Raw genomic sequence first — 21739 nt, 5'->3', positions numbered from 1 at the left:
GTTTTGTGTGCCCGATGGAGATGTGGGGGGGGCTGGTAGTCATGATGGGGAGCTGGCTGATGGAGGACCTCAGTTTTCTTCAGGCTGACCTCCAGGCCAAACGTTTTGGCAGTTTCCGCAAAACAGGACGTCAAGCGCTGAAGAGCTGGCTCTGAATGGGCAACTAAAGCGGCATCATCTGCAAAGAGTAGTTTACGGACAATTTGCTCTTGTGTCTTGGTGTGAGCTTGCAGGCGCCTCAGATTGAAGAGACTGCCATCCGTGCGGTACCGGATATAAACAGTGTCTTCATTGTTGAGGTCTTTCATGGCTTGTAGGAATTATGTCATTAAGCCTGAAAGAGCGTAGAAAAAGATTCATAAGAATGTTACTGGAACTGGTCGAGAAGAGGTTGAATAGGCTGGGGCTTGGATCCTAGGAGGCTGAGGAACGACCTTATATATAAAATCACGAGAAGTATAGATAAGGTGAATGGTCACTGGGTAGGGGAATTAGATTTAAAGTGACAGAGATGAGTTAAAGAGGACATTAGAGATTTTACCTTGAGATTTAGGGACATGTGGAAGGAGCTACCAGAAAAATTGGTAGAAGCAATTATAACATTTAAAAGATATTTGGTCAGATACATGGATAGGAAAGCTTTAGAGGGAAATGGGCCAACTACAGCAAATGAGACTCACTCACATAGGCAAATTGGCTGGAGGGATTGTTGCTCTGCTTGTCGTGCTACCACTATGCGCACAAATGTATGTATGGGCTGGCCCACCCCCTGAACCTGTGACTCCACCCTCCCAGATATAGCCATAAAGGCTATCACGCCCAAACCCCTCCCTCAGCACCTGCTTTGGAACCAGGCCAGCAACAATGCAAGCTGTGCTGACCCTTTAAGGTGATTAAAGCCTATTAATCAAGATTCTTTGACTGATTTGGGGTTGATTGGTAGTATATAACACAATGACTCCCATGACCATGGGAAACCAGCCTTGCTCTGCTATACAAGTACACTGTGTAAGTGTGGACCTTGATTGAATGCCAAACAGTAAGAAACAAAACTCTTTTGATAAATTCCATGGAAACCTTGGGTCATTGCTGCAGTTCAGTCAGATTTAAACATGAGTTTTACTTTCTCTTTGTCAGAAATGTATAGAACCATATTTTATTGGCATGAACTCCATATTTTATCTAGCTGCATAGACAAATGAATTTGAATTTGATTGAACTTGTTTTTGTAAACTATCTTGTTCCAACATTCTAGTCAATATTATAATGGGGTGACAAGGTTAGCGTAGCGGTTAGCACTAATTACTGAGGGTCAAATCCCACACTATCTATAAGGAGTTTGTACATCCTCCCAGTGTCCGCGTGGGTTGCCTCTGGGTGCTCCAGTTTCCTCCCAACGTCCAGGGGGATGTAGGTAACTGGGCGGCACTGGCTCGGGCTGTTACTGCACTGTTTGTCTAATTTTAATCTTAGCAATGTCAAGAATGAGATTTTATGCAAACTAAGAAGTCTGAAGTAAAGTATCAGTCCAGGATTGAAAGTAAACAATATTTTTCTGGCAGACCAATAGAATTCGGGTGAGTTCAGTTACCAAACCTGTTTTGTTTAATTCTCAGCCAGGTTCTATTTACTATGCTTTTTTTTCCCCAGTCAAACTCTGGGATACCTGATTGGCTACATTATTTAAAATCCCCCTGAGTTGTAACCTGTACTTCTACGTTCCATTTCAGGCTGCTGGAAGTGAAGAGAAAACTCATCACTTTCTGACTGCTCTCAACTTTAAAAGGTAAATTTATTCAAATCAAATCCATATTAATTGTACCTTTTACTAATGGTGTAGGATGGTGTTTAATGTGCTTCAGTCACAGTTTAATTATTAACTGGAGGAATGCTATAGTTGTAAAAGGCCAGTTAACTAATGATATGAGAAACCTGATCCATGCTTCAGTACTCCAGGGGAGTTCAACAGTAATTTTTTTTAATACATATAATTCTTGGAGAAGGGGTGAAATTTAAAATCCATGCAGTTGAGAGGTGAAATGGCAAGAAAGAGGGATTAGACAGAGAGGGAAAAAGATAGTGCTGTCAAATGAAATAATATGGAACTGAGACACAGAAACACAGAATTCAGAGACAAACTGCAATCTTATTTTATCACTTGAGTTTATAATTTTATACTGCTGTGTTTCCACATTTAATTTGATTCCTGCTTGCTGGAAGCAACTTCATAGTTATTAGTTTTAATTTCATTGATCACTTTTAAAAACAAAACGGATAAATTTGCTCTTCACAATCCTCAAATGCAGAGCTACCCAGACAATATCAAGAATTGATAAGGAGTAGAGGGGTGCTAAAGTTTCCAGATTTTCCATGTATAGAGTGTTGCTTTTTACCACGTCTTTGAAAACCAGCAGGGCAATTGTCGTCTCCGAGTGGACGGGGAAGGAATTCTGTTTAGCAAGCCGGCCGACTACACTTCGGCCTGAAGCTTGATGGAAGACGTGAAAATGTCTCTTCACTCAGTAAATATGGAGGTTGAGTTTTGACCTTTCGGAATCTTGTTTCTTTAAGTCTGCTGAGTGCATGTGACTATAAACGGAGTCCTTACTAGAAAAAAAAGTAGCAGAAGACCAGCCTCCAAAAAGCATTATGATTGAGTGCAAAGGACATCATCTCTATACATTGCAAATGTATGAATGATGTACATTTGCCCACATTTCATTTGAGGTTGCTGTTTTTCCTTGATATTTGTGAAGCCTTATTTAGCTGATGAGTCTATCACCAGTCTGGAGAGGATTAATCAAAGCTCATTAATTTCCAATGCTCAATTGCTATTCTGTTTGAATTCATTACAAATAATATCTTTTGATTTTTTTTCCCTTCTTGGTTTGATCTTCAAAGTAAAGGAGTGGTTATAGCTCCTCTGTCTCTGGAGAATCTTCTGTTGCTAAAGTTGAAGGAGCAAAGAATGGTGGCAAGATCCCTTTAATTTTGTGCATGAGTGCTCTCTCGCAGATTCTTGTTCTGAGATTCTGAGATGATTGGGGCATAGTTACCTTTGTCCATAACTACCAATCAACCACAATCAGGACAGAGAATTGTGATTGATAGGCTTTAATCACCTTAAAGTGTCAGCACAGCTTGCATGCAGCTGGCCCCTTTTCTAAGAGGGAGGGGTTGGGTGTAGCAGCCTTTATGGGGATATCTGGGAGGGAGGAGTCGCAGGGTCAGGGGGTGGGCCAGCCCATACTTACATCTATACACATAGTGATAGTGCCACAGGTGACTGTATCCATATAGCCATTTACGGAGCGGAAACAAGCCATGTTGGCCTTTCGAGTCCTCACCAGTTCACTCGAACAACTCCACTAGCTCAAACCTTCCGCTCTCCGCCAATGAGTGAAGAAATTTATTTTTATCTCCTACTATGGCGTTGCCTAATTCTACTCTTCCTGAATCAAAATGCACTGTTGCGATGCAGCTTTGGAGGCCGTCTTGAAGAATCAGAAGGGAGAGTTTGTGTTGAAGCTTGTGATCTTCCCTGTGATTTATTGATGGCACTGGGCTTGTTAACCTCTTAGTGGTTTTGCACAGAAAGCTCACTTAAATTTGCAGAAACCCTGAATTCCGGGTGACCATTTGCAAACCAAAGTTTCTGATGATACCCACAAAAACTTGATCTTGCTTATGTTAGGAACGAGGAAGCATTTGAGCAGTGCCAGAATTAGTTTAGAGTCAGTCGGGGTGCCTAACTCAATCTCCCTCTCTCTGCTACCATTAATTATTAAAAGCAATTCTATTGTCCATGTGTGATCAGTAAGTCACAGTATATTATAGGCTCGGGGAAAGTTTGTTTTGCATTTAATTAGCCACTGCCAACCCTGCCCTCAGGAGCCTTTCCCACTGCCCCATGATCTACCCTGGTTAATCAGCAACCCTGTATTTTAAGGGGGGGTGGGTCCCGTCTCTAGTGGTGACGATGCTGATGCGAGAGCAGGTTGTGCTTTCAGACTGCCAGAAGGTGATTAGTGAATTAACTCAGCCGGGCTTTGACACTTGCCCCCACCAAGTGTCAGAGCCCAGTTGCATTTAACTTCCCCTGCCAGGTTTGGGCATTTCACACCGCACGATGACTGGGAACAGATGAGCTGAATTAGACCAGTTAACCCACAAGGAATCGGCGGTATGAAAAGGCCTAATAAGTTTTCCCTGTTCAGGAACCACTGCATTCCAAAATTCAACAAGCCTTTCACAGTCGAACCACCGCAAGACCAGAAACTCCACCCTATTCTTCAACCCAAGACGATGCTCTAAAAAATATATATAAGGTAAGGAGACATTGAAATCGGTCAAACAAAAGATATCAAATTATCGGAGATACCTTTGTTTGTTCAATAATCTTTTTAAAGTAGAGAGAGCAATAAACTGCATGAACCTGAACTATTGAAATATGCCAGTGGTAAAATTGTGCAGCTGCCTGCTCAAGATTAAAAACAAGTGCAATAATACAGAAAGCGAAAGCCGTCCTCACTGCATTCCATCTTACTGAAAGTTCCCTGTCACATGGCCACTTTGACCTTGTAAATGTAGACACTCGAGCAGATGCCGGCTTAGGTCATGAGCTATTATGAGATTTAGTGAACAGGAAGCAGCGATTATGGATTGAACTGATCCCGAAAAGTTGGTTCTCCTGTACTTCTGCTCAGTTTAACAGTGGGATTGAGTGAATTTGATTTTGAGGCTCTGATAATCACCTTTCATGGGATCTTTGGTTTCTACATCCTAGAACAACTGACAGGAAATCCAATATCTTCAGGCTTCTTTGAAGAACAAGTCCAACGAAGGAAATTGAAACATTCTCTCCTGAACTCTTAATACTTCTGCTTTGATTTAAATTGAATTATGTTCTGGCGAGTGATTCACAATGTATTTTTGATGTCCAAGAAGTTTTGAACCAGAAGTAATGACAAAAAAAAACTGCATTAAGGCTTGGGAGAACAATACTTTATTTCTGGATGATTTGACCAGACTTGGATGCTTCCAGTGAGTAATTGTTAATCTCTTAGCCCCTTACCAGGAAAGATATTCTTTTTCTTTGGCTTGGCTTCGCGGATGAAGATTTATGGAGGGGGTAAAAGTCCACGTCAGTTGCAGGCTCGTTTGTGGCTGACAAGTCCGATGCGGGACAGGCAGACACGGTTGCAGCGGCTGCAGGGGAAAATTGGTTGGTTGGGGTTGGGTGTTGGGTTTTTCCTCCTTTGCCTTTTGTCAGTGAGGTGGGCTCTGCGGTCTTCTTCAAAGGATATAAGGTAGTAACAATATGGTAAGTGCAGAAATACTTCATGTTTGTCATTTGGAATGTGAAATATCTTGTTTAAAATGGTTGTTGAGGCAGAGGTTATACAACTTTTCAGGAAATAATAGAATAATTATTTGAAAAATATGGATTTTAGTTGATGTCCCATTCAACTAATGGAGTCCCATGACTTCCTGTGGAGTCTGTCATATAACATGCTGAAATTCCGCATTCTCTCAGGCAAATGTAATTGGGAATTCTTTCATTTCTAAAAATAGCACATCTATCTGAAGGACAAAACCAATCAATCAAAGTGCAATTTTACCAGGAGTGGAAACTGAAATATAAGCTTATTTTCTGATTGAGGTTGGACTCAAAGGAGAGAGGGAAAGAAAGGCTAAATGAGCTTCAAACTGGTTGCCGAAAGAAGCAGAAATCTGTTTGAACAGTTTGTGAAAAGTCTCCAGCACCATCCAATTAGATGCTGTTGGCCCGTTGAGGATATTCCTCACCTCTATTCAGCATTTTTTTTTGCTCAATGGCATCTTCACTTTCTCAATGATCTCTACATTTTCTCATTACAAATTTGAAAGCGAATCAGCACATTTTTTTTGGAGATAAGGTTTTCGGTGAGTGATCATCTTCCTTTCTGATGTTTTGCAGTTTTGTTGAGATGTTGATTACAGTTTTCAATTCTGACAAAGGCTTCTCCATCGAATTTTGCAAATGCTGGTGTCCATGTTGTGTGTTCCCGACTATTCCAAATTTTGAGCAGATTTGTCATCTCTTCACATCGCTGTTGGTGTGAGCTTGCTCTGTACAAATTGGCTTCAGCATTTTCGACAGTGACAGTATGTCAATGTCAAAAGTAGTTCATGGCTTGCAAAAGTAATTTTGTTCCTTGGAATACAACACAAACATGTGAATCATTCTGGCACATTTCAACTTGCATATGCACACAAAATGTGGAAAAAGACTCCCCATACAATGCACAGTCAACACACAAACACATGCTATACAAATACACATGCATGCCCCATGTGTACACACACAAGCACTACATACATGTGTGTGCGTGCGTGTGCACCCCCATTTTTAACAGTGCAACCTTGTGCTTGTGTACAGATTGTTAACATTCTCCATAGTTGATAATGACCAGAAATTTAGGAAAGGCTCACTGCTTGATAAAGAAGCTATTTTATTTTAATTTTTGGGTGAAGCTGATTTCTTCACCCTTCTGACGGAAATATTTATTCAAGCCTTGTTCTATATGTTGAAGGTGATTCACTGAGGTGTTAATTTCAATGCTTATGGATCTTATAAATCAAGGCAGGAAAATTGTTTTCACTGGTAGATGAGATCAGAACTAGGAGATACAGCCTCAAGATTCAGGGGAGTAGATTTAAAACAGATGAGAAAAAATGTTTTTTTTTCCCTCCAGAGAGGAGTGAATCTCTGGCATTCTCTACCCAGGGAAGTGGTTGAAGCTACTTCACTAAACATATTTTAAGGTTCAGTTAGGTAGATTTTTACATTTTTAAAAAAAGGAATTGAGGGATACGGGGAAAGGTAGGTGGGTGGAGTTAAATCGATGATCGGATCAGCCATGATCTTATTGAATGGCGGAGCAGGTTTGACGGGCCGGATGGCCAACTCCTGCTCCTAGTTCTTGTGTATTGCTACAAACCATCTCTTTGAAGCTACTGCTTGGTTCTGGAGAGTGGCATTCCTTCCCCAGCTCTCCCACCAGCACATCCTCACTATCTCTGAGACGAGCTGGACTAACTTGCAACTCAATTGACATGACTCAGAACCACTTTTTAACCAGTCCCCTCCCATGAAAGTGGCTTTAAGTGACTTCAAATGTCCTAGAATCATAAAGAGGGGGGAGGGAGCAGGTTAACTGGTAAGTCATAAATAGATATAGGTGGGAGAGTAGAAGAGAAGCTGAGGTGATGGGGAGGGGTAGCTCTGAATGGAGAGAGGAGGAAGGGGAATTTGGAGGAAAGGAGATAGAGGGATTGAGAAAGAGACTTGGGGCAGGGTGGTGGAGGAGGAAGGGGGTTTAATGTAAATTGGAGAAGTTAAAACTGTTTTGGTTGGAGAGTACCCAGACGTATTGGACTTTTTCTCCTATTTGCAGATAGCCGTGTTTAGGCAGTGCATAAGGCAATGGATAGACATGTATGCGAGGCAATAGTGTTTGGAATTAAAATGGTTGGTTGCTGAGCAGTCTCTGTAATTCCAGCAGACAGAACGAAGGTGCTCAACAATTTTAATTTGATGCTGCATGACCTGCTGAATTTCTCCAGCACTTTTGTGTATCGTCTTTAACATACAGTTGTTCATTCATTCCTTCCAATTATCCTGCCACTGTAATGGTGGCAGACAGAATGAAGGTGCTCCACAAAATGGCCTCCCAGTTTGCATTTAGTTTCTCCAATGAAGAGGAGGTCATCACAGGAGCACTGGATTATCCCTGCAGTTTCACAAGTGCTTCACTTGGAAGGACTGTTTTGGGCCCCCGAATGGTGGTGAAGGAAGAGATGGCAGTGAGCTATCTTCTTGAACACCCAAAGTCCATTTGGAGAAAGTGTTATCAGAATCCTGTAGGGTAGAGAAACTCTACAGGATGATTTTGCAGTACAATTCCAAGCAAGAACAGTGTGTTAAGGAGGGAATTTGAAGGTGATGCAATTTCCTTCTGGCTCCTTTCCTTTCTGGTGCACTCAATTGCAAATGAAAAGTTCTCACCCTGGAATTCTCCACTACATTTCTTCAAGTTGTATGCTCCTCTTCCATCCACATCTATTGCATTTATTACCACCAATGTCCTCTCCTCTACATCAGTAAGATCAAGAGGCAACTTTGCAAAAGCTTTGCATGCACCTGTGTTTGATCCACAATGGCAATGTGGAACTTCTGGTTGGAAGCAATTTCAATTCCCATTTCCACACTGACCTGATTGTCTTCAGTCTCTTCCAATGCCAGGGTGAGGCCAAACATAAAATAAAAATGTAATCCCTTGAATTCTTCCCAGAAGGTCTACCACCCAGTGGTAAAAACATTGAATTCTCCAGTTTCATTGTGAAGCATTCTCCTTCCCTACTCCACTTCTCTCTCCTACCCTACTCCACTTCTCTCTCCCACCCGGCTCCCCTTCCCGCCCCCACCCGGCTCCCCTTCCCGCCCCCACCCGGCTCCCCTTCCCGCCCCCACCCGGCTCCCCTTCCCGCCCCCACCCGGCTCCCCTTCCCGCCCCCACCCGGCTCCCCTTCCCGCCCCCACCCGGCTCCCCTTCCCGCCCCCACCCGGCTCCCCTTCCCGCCCCCACCCGGCTCCCCTTCCCGCCCCCACCCGGCTCCCCTTCCCGCCCCCACCCGGCTCCCCTTCCCGCCCCCACCCGGCTCCCCTTCCCGCCCCCACCCGGCTCCCCTTCCCGCCCCCACCCGGCTCCCCTTCCCGCCCCCACCCGGCTCCCCTTCCCGCCCCCACCCGGCTCCCCTTCCCGCCCCCACCCGGCTCCCCTTCCCGCCCCCACCCGGCTCCCCTTCCCGCCCCCACCCGGCTCCCCTTCCCGCCCCCACCCGGGACCCGGGTCCTCACCCACACACTTTCTTTCCAACCCAGTGCCATCGGTGCTCTGTGATTGGTAAGGGATTGCTTAAGGTGGCATGTGGCTGGAAAGAAATAAAGTTTGAAAACCACTGTTTTAATTGTACCTCATTGACTCGTGATGTGCCAATATCAATTTTTCTCAAGCAAAATATTTCAGTGACATTTGGATCGAGAGCAGGGATTCTCAACCTTTCCTTCCCACTCGCACACCATCTTAAGCAATCCCTTACTAATCACAGAGCAGCAATGGCATAGGGATTATTTAAAGTGGTATGCGAGTGGGAAAAAAAAAAGGTTGAGAATCACTGTTTCAACCCCTCCCAGCCCTCTGTGGCCCAGTTTCTATCCCTTCCACTACCTGCTCCATCTCCCAACCAACACCTCTCACTTGATCCCTTATCCCTTGATCCCACTGTTCCCATATATTTTAGTTCCACTCACCGTCATCCTTTCGGATCAGACTCCATCATCTGCACCCCCTTTTTGTCTCCACATCGCCTCCCAGCCTTTCCATTTTTCCCACCCCACCTGACTCCATCTACCCTTCAGCTCTTCCTCACCTGGCTCCACCTATTGCACGCCACCACTTGCTGCACCCCTTCCACTCACCTCTTTATACCAGCTATCACTTCCAATCCAGATGAAGGTCTCTACCCGAAATGTCACCTGTCCATGCCCCTCCTCATGTATTTCCTGATCCACTGAGTTCCTCCAGTGGCTTATTTTTGTTCTGGACCACCATATCAATGATATCTTGTGTCTCCATCTTGCCCACATCCACCCTACCAACTGTCTTTGTGAAGGTGGTTTTAAATGCCTTCAAATATCAAAAAATCATAAAATTTCCCCCATTGATACCCATCCCTTTTTAAAAATAATTTAGACATTGAGCATGGTGACAGTCCATTTTGGCCCACGATTCTGTGCCACCCCAATTTACCCCCCATTTACCTAAACCCCCAGTATGTTTTTGAAGGGTGGGAGGAAACCGGAGCCCCCAGAAAAAAAAACCCATGCAGGCACAGGGGAGAACATACAAACTCCTTACAGTTAGCATGGGATTCAAACCCCAGACCAGTCCCCCATCACTGGCGCTGTAAAGGTGTCACGCCAACCGCTTTGCCCCTAATATAACTTGGGTTCATAGCTTACTATGACTTACCTGGTTGTGATCCAATTGGTAATGTAATATTAAAATATGAACAAAGCTGAACATTGTAGATTTTACTCAATGTTTGCAATACACTGAACACTGCTGCCAAGATAATTGATGAAAGGGTGAAAGCAGGTTTTGCAGAAAGAGATTCCATTTTTGTTTTAAAGAGTGGCGTGGATTACTGAGGTTGATTTGGATTTGCCCAGATCATTTTTCTCCCTTACCTCTGCTGTGACAAGGCATCATGCAAGTCAAGATGTCAACTGATATTTCAGATTCTTTCAATTGACTTTTGAACATGGTTTAATGAATAGAAAACATTGTTTTTTTTTTGCTGTGAGGAAAGATTAAGTCAATTTTGTTCGTGTAAGAGATAAGGTATCAAAGCTGATGAAAACCTTACCACCTCCAGCGAAATGAGACAAAACATTTGAATCTTTGGTTAAACGAGATGAACAGCATAAATGTCCTTCGTGAATCTTTTGTTCCATCAGCATTCAGATGAAACTATGATAGACTTTATTTCGATCTAAAGCTGATTATTCCACATTGCGTGCATGGCAGAAGTTTGGAGGAGTATCCTGTGAATCTGGAATCCTCGATGTGTGAAATGAAAATGGTCTCCTTGGTTAGGAGGATTAGGGCATAATGGTTAGCATAGCAGTTAAGCACAACACTATTACTGCGCCAGCGACCCAGGTTCAAATCCCATCTTGTCTGTAGGGTGTTTGTACGTCTGCCCCGTGGCTGTGTGGATTTCCCCCAGGTGCTCCAGTTTCCACCTGCCCTTCAAAACATGCAGGGATTGTAGGTTAATTGGCCAGCACAGGCTTGTGGGTTGGAAGTATCTGTGTTCCTGCTGTATGTCTAAATTTAATTTTTTTAAAAAATTGATTGTTGGCTCGTTTCTTTGAAACAATAGCAACAAACAAAAAAGACACCATACTTACTCATTAAATTTTCACTATTTCAATTTGGGGTTTTCCTTGCATATTTTAGGAGATACAGCCCAGTGGCAGGCCTTTCCAGTCTACGAGCCTGTTCCACCCAATTAACCTGCAAACCCCGTATGTTTAGAAGGTGGGAGAAAACCGGAGCGTCAGGAAGAAGCCCACGAAGAGCTGAGGAGAACACACAAAGTTCTTACAAACAGCACCAGGCACAAAGCTGGATCACTTGCACTGTGGTAGCACTGCATCGGTCACAAAGCTAACGATACCATGAACCCCTGACCAGGCTAACACAAGGGGAATTGCCACTTCTGCAATGGTTGTTGCTGAATTGAGAACATGTCAATCTTTAAATATGGTTCCTTTAACTTGATTGTCCCTTCTTTTCAAATGTTTTTTGTTGTCTCTTACCCACACGAGATGCCCCTTCTTATCCTTCATCAGACCCCATGAGGACTCTTTCAGCTTCTCTCGTCATAGGCTTCCCCCAACTTTTTGCCTCCCAAAAGGATTTTGGCCCCAAAACTAGCCTAAAATTTGGTCATCATTCTTTTGATTCCTGGGGGCACTTGGTTTAAGCAATTGCTAGTTAATTATTTTTAGTTATATTTGTCAGTCAATGGAAGATATTTCACAAACTTTTTTTTACTTTCAGATTTTTCTGATTGGACTAGGATATTCCTTGGATATAAGCAATTAACATGGAACCTTGGAGAATTGAATTACCAGCGGACAAAACTTCTCCAGATCTTTGGCAGTGTCCTATTCCTACTGGTTGGGACTTGGCTGATCCATTAGTACAAGATCTGCGTGGTTGGCATTTAGAAAGTGATGCACCCCTGAATTTCCCTCAGCCAATGCCCAATTCAGTCCACTTTCAAAGGACTCCAGGAGATGATTATCCATTGGATCCACTGCCTCGTTACCAAATGCCTTACCCACAAATGTACATGAATTGTCACCTGGATCATAATGGAACAGAGATTAGCAGTCAAGAAATTGACTGCGGGCAACATGACACAGTGTCTCAGGGAGCAAAAGCAGCAGCTTTTGCGCAAAATGCTTTCTATTCAAGACACCAAGAGGAAAGGCCTTTTGATTGGCACCTTCCTTCCAACCAAATGTACCATGGACAAGATTCTTTCAGTTTCCAGAGAAATCCTGAATATGGATATGATAAAGCAATTGTTCAAGAATTGGCTGCAGAGCAGCGGCCTCACACCACAGCTGTTCCATATCCAGTTAGTCCAAAGCAGGAGCTGTGTCCATATCCATTGACCTCTGCTCCTCAAATGCCAATTCCAACATCACCTTCCTTGGACAAAGAAAGTGGCTTGATGAGCCATGGTTGGTCCTCATTTGATCAACCATTAATGCCCAGTGTGGCAGAGCCTTGCCAGATTCTACCTGATCTACAGGCCTTGAACTATGACCCAGAATGGTTGTCAGTTGGTTATCAAGATGAATCGACTCCACTGGTTCAAAATGCCATTCCGGCTAGCCCTCATTCACCTCTCCATTCTCATTCAACTTTCAAAAGAAGCCAAAGTAAGGAATCGGAGCAAAATGTGTCGGCAGAAATTATGATTGACCAGTTCCGACAAACCGCAGGACCTGAAGACTATTCCATCTCCCTGGGTTCATCACAGTTATCAATTGGTTTTCAGACCCTAAGGTATCCCAGTATAAATGATGGTAACCAATGTTTGGACTCTGCTTCATTCTCAGAGCCACCAATTGGTTACAGTGCGGGGAACTCTTTTATAGAACCATCTCTACTTGTGCCACCAGCCTCTTCAATGAATCTTCCTCAGCCAGATGTTCGGACAGAGCCATCAATTTTTGACTTGCCCATCCCTGACCACACATTCCTGTTGCAACCAAGAAAAGACTCTGTAAGTACTGTTTTGTGAATTAGAACATTGATTAACCTTTAGGTAGCAGTTGATCAACCCATTTTATTCCTGCATTACCAGAGAGATATTTCCAACACTAAATTTCTTAAGAGTATTCAGCTTCAATTGTCTGTGTTCCAATGATCTAATGAAGATCTACATCAGTGGTTTTCAAACTGCCCCCTAAACTCACATCCCACTTAAGCAATCCCTAAACCTCTGTGATTGGTAAGGGATTGCTTACGGTGGAATGTGAGTGAAAAGAAAAAGTTTGAAAACCACTTTCTTAATCGTACTTCATTGACTCGTTATATGCATGGTTTCATAACTCCAAGGGAAATGGGCCAATGACCATTTTTCTCAAGCAAAATATTTTAGTTACAATTGGATCAAGAGCAGTGATTCTCAACCTTCCCTCCCCTCTGCATCCCACCTTAAGCCATCCCTTACCATCAATATAGATAGACACAAAGAGTCAGTCTCTGAAAGGGCAAGTAGGAGAGATGGAGAGAAAGATGCTTTAAGATGATTGAGAGTCAAGACAAGAAGAGATGTTAAAATGTCTGTGGCAGAGTCAAGCATTTAAAAGTGAAGATATACATGGTTAGAATAGAAACTCAAGGTAGGGCTAGGTGTTGAATATTGTGGAGGGCTGGTATAGGAATAAAGAGTGCAGCTTCAATGCATACAATAGACCAAGGACTCGAATCAAAATTTATTGACATGGACATGTCACAAAATTTGTTGTTTTGTGGTAGTGTTACAGGCGCAAATATTTTGATAAATTGCATTCATTAAATGAATGTGTTAATGCAAAAGTAGAGAAAGTGAAGTACTGACCATTAAGAAATCTGATGGCAGAGGGGAAGAAGCTGTTTTTATACTATTGGGTGTTCAACTTCAGGCTCCTGTACCTCCTTCCTGATGGTAGCAGTGTGAAGAGGGCTTGGACTGGGTGGTGGGGGTCGTTGAGGATAGAGGCTGCTTTTTTCTGAAGACACTGCCTCTTGTAGATGTCCTTGATGGAGTGATGCCCATTACAGTGTTCAACAAGTTCACGTCTTTGTGGTCTTTTCCTGTCCTGTGCATTTGTACCTCCATACCAGCAGTGATGCAACCAGTCAGTATGCTCTCCATAGTACACCTGTAGAAATTTACAAGTATCTTTGCTGTCATACCAAATCTCCTCAAACTACGGCCTAATTTCTCCAACAAATTTTTTTTAACCTAATAATTACAAAAAAAGTATTAGGAACTTGAAACTTCTCCTTAATTTGATTGGAAAAATTAAAAACTTCCCTATTTCAAAACAATCTTCAACTTTTTAAAATTCCCAATTTATTCCATATTTTCTGAGTTCAAGGACTATGGATCAGGTAGAATCTAGCAAGGCTCTGCCACACTGATTATTAGCAGTAAAGGGAAATGGTTTATTCTGATATAAAGGCATTTTCGCTGAAATCTTTCCTTTCCCACCTATCTGATAATCAATTTTATTCCATATTTCAATTAAATGTTTCAAAATTGGTGGATCTATACCAGTTAACAATATTGAATTCCACTTATAAATCAATTTGACCATAAACTTCTTATCAATTTTATCTAACTCTATATTGGCCCAAATAGATGATTTATTCAGATCAAACATTGCATTAATAAATTTAAATTGTGCAGCTTTATAATAATTCTGAAAATGAGGAAGTTGTTGACCACCTAATTCAAATTTCCAAGTTAACTTCTCCAAAGATACCATATTTTTTTTAATTATTACAATTAAATTAAGGTCTTTATATATATACATATAAAAAAATTGGGGTACCAAACAAGGAATAGATTGAAAAAGATATTGGATCCTCAGAAAGATTTATTTTAATACAATTCACTCTGCCTATTAAAGTAATAGGTATATCATTCCATCTATTTAAATCATCTTTAATTTTATTAAATAATGAAACATAATTTAACTTGTACATTACCTAAATTTTTATCAGTTCTAATACCTAAATATTTAATTTGATTATCTGTCTACCTCAATTGAGTACAGATTTACAGAGATCATAATCTCCTTCAACTAACGGCATAACTTCACTTTTATCCCAATTAATTTTATAACCAGATATTTCTCCATAGTCTTGTAACTTTTTATATCAAGAAACTAAAGAATTTTCAGGATCTGTTGTATAAATCAATACATCATCTGCAAACAAACTAATTTTATACTCCTCTTTATTCACTTTAATTCCTTTAATACCAACATCTTGTCTTATTAATTGTGCCAATGGTTCAATTGCTAAAACAAACAATGCAGGAGATAAAGTAAAACCTTGTCTAGCTGATCGTGTTAGTGAAAAAGGAGAATTGTCCATTAGTAACTACTTTAGCCAAAGGATTTCAATATAAAGCTTTAATCCAATTAATAAAATTTGACCCAAATTGAAATTTTTGTAAATCCTTAAGTAAATAATTCCATTCAAAAGCCTTTTCTGGATCTAACGATGAGTCTAATGCTGGATCCAATTGTCTCTGAGAACTATGTATTAAACTAATTAATTTAGCTACATTATCAGCAGAGCATCTTTTCTTAATAAATCCAGATTGATCTAAATGGACCAACTCAGGTAAATATTCATTTACTCTGTTAGCCAAATCTTTAGCAACAATTTTATAATCAGCATTTAAATCGATATAGGTCTATAAGACTCAGGTTTTAATAAATCTTTATCTTTCTTGGTTGGGTATTACTGCTATTACAGCATTTGAAAAAGATTCAGGTAAAGAACGAGTTACAGTTGCTTGTTTTAATACTTCCATTAATGAAGGCATCAATAAATCTTTACATTTTTTTCTAAAATTCAGACATAAATCCATCTTCACCAGGAGATTTCCCATTTTGCCTAGAATTTAAAGCTTTAATAACTTCTTTCAACGTAAACGGGGAGTTGAAATCTTTTCAAGCTTGGCAATTCAAAGATGGTAATTGAAGCTTCTGTAAGAAATCATTAATTTCTTCTTCATTATTCAATAATTGAGATAAATATAATTTGGTATATAACAATCATTTATATCCTGTGGTTTATAAGTAATTTTAGAACAGCATTAATAACCCTTGAGGCTTGCTCCATTTTCAAATGCCAAGCTAAAACCTTATGTGCTCATTCTCTCAACTCATAATACTTCTGTTTAATTTCTCAGTCCTATAAATCTAAATTGAATTATAATGCATTTTTTTTATTTATCAGTTCTAACCTCTTTTCTCCAGATGGGTTTTTTTGTAATTTTTCCAAAATCATAATTTCCTTCTCTAATTTATCTTCTTCCTTAAGATAGTTTTTCTTAATTTTAGTCGAATAACATTATTTGACCTCTTAATGCATCCCATAAAACAAATTTATTATCAACTGAATTTGTGTTTGTATCTAAATATATCTAAATATATTTTACTTCTCATAAAATCACAAAATTCTATATTTCTTAATAATGATGAGTTAAATGGATAAAAACGGAGTACCTTTTGGAGTTAATTACCCCACTGGTGATGCTTCATTCCTTTGCAGCTGTGTGATTTGAAGTCCAGTGTGAAACATTTTCACAATGGCCTCTGTTTTAACAAAGCACATGAGAATTGCAAATCAAATAAGTTGGTAGATTGCGCATCACTGGCATAGATTTTCACAAGCTTATGCACAAGGACTGAGTCCAAGTTTAGAGCTTGTGAAATAGTTTGGAAGGTGCAGGGATAATTGAACCAAGTTTAAAGAAGATCGTGTCAGCATTTCCCATTACAAAACGGCTTGTATTGCACATCATGGCAAGATTGGCTGTGCACTGATGCAGAATATCACTTTCCCTGTGATGGTCGTCAGCTAACATCCTCGCCTACTCACTGGCTCATTTAAATAGCAGAAATGCAAACTTGAGGACAGAGGTCAGGTTTAAAATTCACAGGAATTTTAGGAGGGGAAAAGCCAGTGATCATTGAGGGATCAAGGGTGATCCTCCTGATAAGGAAGTTGCATCTGCTGGGTCTAACCACCTCCCTCTGGAATTGGATTCTCGACTTCCTGTCGGGGAAACCACAGCAGTCAGGATCGGTACTAGCACTTGCATCACACTGAGCGTGGGGCCCCCCAGGGTTGTTGGGTTAGTCCACTACTATTCCCTCTGCTGACCCACAACAGTGCAGCTAATCACAGCTCAAACTACATCATCAACTTCGCTGACAACACAACCACGGTGGCCCTTATTAGTAAGAATGATGAGTCAGCGGAGAGAGATGAGGTTCAGTCACGAATGGACTGGTGCAGAGCCGACAGCCTGTATCTGAACGTTAATAAAACAAAAAAATGGTTTTTGACTTCAGGAGGGCCCAGGGGGAACTATGATCCACTGACCATTGAGGTCATCAAGAGTATCAAGTTCATTGGAGTGGACTTGGTGGAGAATCTCACCTGGTCTCTTAATACCAGCTCAATAGCCAAGAAAGCCCAGCAGTGCCTCTGCTTCCTGTGAAGGCTGAGGAAAGTTCATCTCCCACCCTCACCACATTCTACAGAGGAAGTATCGAGAGCATACTGTGCTACTGCATCACCGCCTGGTCTGGAAGCTGCACCTCCTCGAACCGCAAGACCGCAAGTCCTTCAGCGGAAAGGATCATTGGAGCTCTCTTCCTACCATGAAGGACGTCTACAGCACTCGAGGCAGGTGAAGGGCCATAAACATTGTGACGGACTGCACACACCACTCATATAAACTGTTCTCCCTTCTGCCATCTGGTAGGAGGTACCATGGCACTCGGGGCCCTTGCATTCAGATCGGTCAACAGTTTTCCCCCAAGCCATCAGGCTCTTGAACTCTAGAACTTATGTGGATAGTGTCCCATGGATTTTTACTGTTTTCGTCTTAATATATTGATATATTTAACTTCTATTCTAACTTGTATTTAAGTAAATCAGCTTCATGGAGAAATGCTATCTCTTTACCATGTGAGCAGGGTATGAATGATAAATAAAGGCGAATTGACTTAAAAGGGTGAGCAAATTTAAATTCCTGGGAGTCACTTTCTCAGGGGAACTTTCCAGCCCAACACACAAATGTTATTTACAAGAAAGCACAGTTTGCCGAGGTTTAGTTATTGCATGGAAAACCTTGGCAAACTTCTACAGATGCGTGGTGAAAAGTGTGCTGACTGGCTGCATCACGGACTAGTATGGGGGCACCAATACCTGCAGAAACTCTCCCCACCATCGAGAAAATCTACATGGAACGCTGCCGTCGGAGAACAGCAGCAATTATCAAGGATCTACACCACCCAGGACATGCTCTCTTCTCGCTACTGCCATCAGAAAAGAGGTATAGGTGACTCGAAACTTGATCCACCAAGTTTGGGATTAATTGCTACCCCTCAATGGCAAACTCAATGAGTGATTCATTGAAGAACTTGTACTTTGCACATTATTTATTTTCTGTATTGCACAATCAATTTATTGAACTCTACTTGATTTACATTTTTTCTTTAATACGATTTTTTGCAATACCAATAAGTAGAAATTCTGTCTAGCCTGCAAAAAGAGCCTCAGGATTGTATGTGATGTCATGTATGTATTCAGACAATAAATCTAAACTTTGAATTTGTATTTGATAAAATTCCAAGCATATCCTCACAAAGATAAATGAGAGAAATTTCATCTGTTAAGCGCCTTTGCAACTTGTAGCATGACCCAAAGTACATTGTCGAACTACTTTGGAGGTGCAGCTTTTCAGAGCTGCCTGAGCGACGTGTCGAAATTAGTTAGCACCTTAAGTTGAACTGCCCTGTTCTCACCGAAAATGAGGCCCCAGTTCTGAACTTTGCTCAGGTCTTCACAGTGTGGCATGAAATGGTTGCCTTCAAACTCAGAGCCAAGAGTGTGTTCATTCATCCATAACGAGCAAAATAAATTATAACAGCTCAAGCTTAATCACACAGATTTCTTGATCTTGCAAAAGCATGAATTAGATTGCTGCAATGCCACTCGTTTCCAATGAGCCATTATATTAATGTCACATTTTAAGAATGTCATAACCATAAATGTGCCAGCTTTAAAATAGCTGTTAAATAAGAAAGTTGGTGATTGGAGTGCAAGATATAAAAAAAAAAATGCAGGAGGTCATCTATAGGAAGTGAAGTATGTCCAACATTTCAGCCTGAACCCTTCATCGAGATATGAGAAGAGGAGGAAGGGGCAGGGGGAAGAGTACAGACTAACAGGTAAGAGGTTGTAGCTGGATACAGATAGACACCGACTTACGACGCCCCCGACTTGTGATATTTTGAAGTTACGCTGGTCACAATCCGGCACTTTCAGGTCTCAAGTTGATATTGTCCCGCACTTGCGATATGTGGCGCAATGATGCGCCTCTCTTGCGATGCTGGACAATTGTAGCACTAGCATGAGAGTAGCGTTCAGCAGACACCAGAGTCACACCAGAGTCACACCAGAGTCACACCAGAGTCACACCAGAGTCACACCAGAGTCACACCAGAGTCACACCAGAGTCACACCAGAGTCACACCAGAGTCACACCAGAGTCACACCAGAGTCACACCAGAGTCACACCAGAGTCACACCACCTAAAGACTTGCATTGTGTCGTATAAAATTTGGGTCGTGTCAAATTTGCGTCACGTCAAATTGCACTATAATAAAAGTCTTCAGTGTCTAAATAAAATTTAAATTGGAAAGACATTAGTGTGCATTCCAGTAATGTTTGTCTTTTTCAATTTAAATTTTGTTGTAATAAAGATTTCCAGCATTTAAATTTAAAAATAACAGTAGAGTGTGGTATTAATTCAACTTGCGGTGCATTTCAGGGCTTCTGCCAAATAAAACTGTATGGTGATAGCACAAGATACTGTACATTTAATTCACTGTTTGGCCGATACTTCTGTTTAAGGATGTCTTTTGGAATTTCCTCAGTCCGGAAATGTTCACAGGACAATGGAGCCCATAAATGGGGTATGTGTGTAAATGGATGATGTGATCCTATGGGAATACACACAAAAAAACAACACAATGAGAGGCTCATCAAAGTGTTACAATGCATCCAGCAGTAGGGATTAAAGTTAAACAGAGAAAAATGTCAGTTTGGTGTGAAGGAAATCACCTTTCTGGGAGATAAACTCTCAGAGGCAGGTGCAGAGCCAGACAAGAGCAAGATGAAAGCAATTTTAGAGATGTCAAGACAAAAAAGGCACATTGAGAGTCCTGGGAATGATCAATTTCATTGGTAAGAACACACCAAACCTGTCTTCCAAAGCCTTGTACCTAAGGAAGTTGTCACGGGACAAATGTGAATTCAAATGGACAGACAACCACAAGGGAGAATCTGGATGACTGAAGACAATTCTCACTACAGAACCAATACTTTTCATGTTCTTTGATGCATCCAGAAAGAATAAAACATCTACGGACACTTCAAAAGATGGAATAGGTGCCATACTACTTCAGAGAAGATTGGAGGCCAATAGCATATACATCAAGGATGATGACAACATCTGAATGTTGAAATGCACAGATCAAGAAAGAGCGTCGAAGTCTGGTCTACGGACTCGAAATTCCACAGTTATGTGTATGGTCTACCAACATTCATGGCAGAGATGCCAAGAATCCAAAGATTGATGATGAAGCTACAATGTTACAGCTTTAAACTGGTGTACACCCCAGGGAAACCTATTGTTTTAGCTGATGCATTATCCAGGGCAACGTCACAGAGTGATGCACACAATGAGAGTTCCACAAAGACGTGTGAATCTGATCACTGAATCTCTTCTTGTATCTGACATGAAATCTGAGCAGGTACCAGCTGAAACAGAAAAGGAGACAGTTCTTCAGAAGGCCATCAAGAACCTGAATGAAAAATGGCCTAGAGGTGAATGTCAACCATACTGCAACATCAGAACTGAGCTGAGTGTTGTCACTGTGCTTTGACTCAGACAGAGCAGAATTGTCATTCCTCAATCACTGTGACAAGAGATGCTGAAAAGGGAGCATAAGGGGTACATGCAAGAGGAGGGCCAGAACTGCAGCTTATTGGCTATGGATAAGTGCTGACATTGACAAGATAGTTTCAACCTATGAAACCTGTTTGAAACCTCATGCAAAGCAGACAAAGGAACCCATGATGATTGTTGTACCAGCATAGCCATGGCACAAAGATTGGACTGATCTGTTCCACATGGGTGGAAAGAATTACTTCCTGGTATTGATTATCTATTGAACTATCCAGAGATTGCGCTGCTTCCTTACATTTCTGCTGCTTGAGCGATCCTATATATGAAATTAATCTTTGCAAGACACAAAATTCCTCTAATTGTCTACAGTAAAAATGGACCATGCTACAGTTGTGGAGAGTTCCAGTACTTTGGGGAAGATTATGATATCTGATATGTGACTTCCAGTCCTCTGCATCCTCTGTGAAATGGTAAAGCAGAGAAAGGAGTTCATATAGTTAAACAGATGCTCAAGAAAGACAGTGGCCCAGATCTGTACCTAGCTCTATTGAGTTATAGACCTTTGCCACTTGAACATGGCACGTCACCCACTGAACTTCTTATGGGACATAGACTATGCACCACACTTCCCTACTCTGCAGACCCAAGCAGGATCTGAGATGTTGAACGGAAACAAAAGCATCTGCAAGGGAGACAAAAGGCAAACTACGACAAGTCACCGAGAAGCTTAGGGCCACTGGCACAACATGACACAGGGAGACTCAGAGATTCCAACACTTGGGACAAAAAAGGCTACTGTTCTGGGAGAAATAAATTCACTGTCAGAACCGAGGAG

General features: G+C 41.4%; 1 protein-coding gene across 4 annotated transcripts in view; it reads left to right on the top strand.

Moving 5' to 3' along the window:
• The first annotated feature begins 1717 nt into the window (after nt 1–1717).
• Nucleotides 1718–21739, top strand: part of LOC138747868 (phosphatidylinositol 3-kinase C2 domain-containing subunit gamma-like) — a 179118-nt gene continuing 159096 nt past the window's right edge. For 3 of the 4 annotated variants that reach the window (XM_069907455.1, XM_069907457.1, XM_069907458.1), the window contains exons 1-2: nt 1718–1786; nt 11676–12915. In XM_069907455.1, coding sequence (XP_069763556.1) covers nt 11722–12915 — 1194 coding nt within the window. In that variant the 5' untranslated portion in view covers nt 1718–1786; nt 11676–11721. Of the gene's footprint in view, nt 1787–4968; nt 5044–11675; nt 12916–21739 lie in introns of those variants that run through there. The other variant, XM_069907456.1, reaches the window with a different exon arrangement.

This window comes from Narcine bancroftii, chromosome 13 (genome assembly GCF_036971445.1).
Source record: "Narcine bancroftii isolate sNarBan1 chromosome 13, sNarBan1.hap1, whole genome shotgun sequence".
Lineage (NCBI taxonomy): Eukaryota > Metazoa > Chordata > Chondrichthyes > Torpediniformes > Narcinidae > Narcine > Narcine bancroftii.
The sequence above is the reverse complement of the archived record's forward strand: the minus strand, read 5'-3'. Positions and strand labels throughout refer to the sequence as shown.